At 39.9% G+C, this 1,834-nt stretch overlaps 1 protein-coding gene across 1 annotated transcript; it reads left to right on the plus strand.

Annotated features, from left to right (window-relative positions):
- Nucleotides 1-685: 685 nt before the first annotated feature.
- Nucleotides 686-1,534, plus strand: LOC131276740 (olfactory receptor 7A17-like). The gene has a single exon (XM_058290320.1). The coding sequence runs from the start codon at nt 686-688 to the stop codon at nt 1,532-1,534; it is 849 nt and encodes a 282-aa protein (XP_058146303.1).
- Nucleotides 1,535-1,834: the final 300 nt, after the last annotated feature.

Below are 1,834 nucleotides of genomic sequence, written 5' to 3' on the forward strand. Positions count from 1 at the left end.
TTTTCCAGGAAGTTCTCTTCACTGGGCACAAACTTCCCCTAATGTCCTCATGGCTCCTGTCTTCTCTCCCTTTAGGTGCTGCTTTAAATTTCATATCATACATGGGACTTTTCTGAACACCAAGTGAAAAATAACACCTTCATTTCACTTTTCTTTTTGTGTGTGTGCCTGATTTCTTTTCCTTAAAGCTTGGGTAATCATCTCATTTGTAAGTTGATTATAATTTAATTGCATATATTCTCTCTCTAAGAACAGAATTTTGGGACTTTTGAATTACAGCATTGTGGACTCATTGCCACAACTCTACTTGCCCCTTAGTTACAACTCAATATATGTTCACATAGAATGAATTTCTCATGAAATCTGTACTGTGTGTGAATCCTAGGTAAAGAACTAAGTTTGCGGGAAGGAATTCCTAATTGGAGGTGACACTAGAAATACACTAAAGGGATAAGATCCATATAAATAATATAGGTATTATATTTTTCACAGAAATAGACAATGTAATGTTTCTGTTTGGATAGTACTATCTGTTTTGTGAAAACTACCCAAGTTCTTTTCTATTTCTTCTTACTCTCATCAACCACATGGGACCTGGAAATGAAACACAAATTTCAAAATTTTTCTCCTGGGATTTTCAGAGGATCCAGAAGTGCAGCCCCTCCTCTTTTGGCTGTTCCTGTCCATGTACCTGGTCACCATCTTTGGGAACCTGCTCATAATCCTGGTCATCATCGCTGACTCTCACCTCCACACACCCATGTATTTCTTCCTCTCCAACCTATCCCTTTGTGACATCTGTTTATCCTCCACCACTGTCCTAAAGATGCTGGTGAACATCCAGGCACAGAGCAGAGTCATAACCTACACAGGCTGCATCTCCCAGATGTACTTTTTCATGATCTTTGTAGGGTTGGATGTCTTCCTCCTGGGCGTGATGGCCTATGACTGCTTTGTGGCCATCTGCAACCCCCTTCACTACACAGTCATCATGAACCCCCATATCTGTGTCCTGATGGATCTGGGTTCCTGGGTCATGAGTTTTATGCAATCTTGTTTACAGGAGTTAATGATATTACGGCTGTCTTTTTGCACACAAGTAGAAATCCCACACTTTTTCTGTGAACTTCGTCAGATGGTCCAACTTGCTTGTTCTGACACTTTTTTCAACTACTTAGCAATGTATTTAATAGCGGGAGTGCTGGCTGGAGGTCCCCTTGGTTGGATCCTTTTCTCTTATTCTAAGATTGTTTCCTCCATACTTGCCATCTCATCAGCTCAGGGGAAGTATAAAGCATTTTCCACCTGTGCATCTCACCTTTCAATGGTCTCCCTATTTTATTGTACAGGCATAGGGGTGTACCTAAGTTCTGCTGCTTCACACAACACACATTCAGGGGCATCAGCCTCAGTGATGTACACTGTGATCACTCCTATGCTGAACCCCTTCATCTACAGTCTGAGGAATAAAGACATAAGGGCGACTCTGAACAAATGCTTTAGAGGAAAGTCTGCAAAGTGTCGTTTATTCTAGGGGGGTGAAATACAGTATTAGCACCTTTCAAACCCTCAGAACTAGAAATCTGCTTTCTTTAGACAGCTCAAGAATGTAAACCTGCCAAGAATCCAGATGACCTCAAATATAATGAAGTAAAAATTTCAGTGTGTTAAGAGATCAACTTTTAATTTTTGATGATGAGAAATTTCTCCTTGACATTGCTAGATTCATGTCCATATTTAAGGAGTTTGGTTAATGGTATAGAGGAATGTGTTGCATTTTCTATATTATTTTATTATATCACCTTTATGTTTTGCTTGAATACTTCCAGGGCTG

This window comes from Dasypus novemcinctus, chromosome 30 (assembly GCF_030445035.2).
Source record: "Dasypus novemcinctus isolate mDasNov1 chromosome 30, mDasNov1.1.hap2, whole genome shotgun sequence".
NCBI lineage: Eukaryota > Metazoa > Chordata > Mammalia > Cingulata > Dasypodidae > Dasypus > Dasypus novemcinctus.

What these genes read in the sequence shown, in the direction of transcription:
- LOC131276740 (XM_058290320.1), top strand. Translation starts at nt 686, where the DNA reads ATGTACCTGGTCACCATCTTTGGGAACCTGCTCATAATCCTGGTCATC.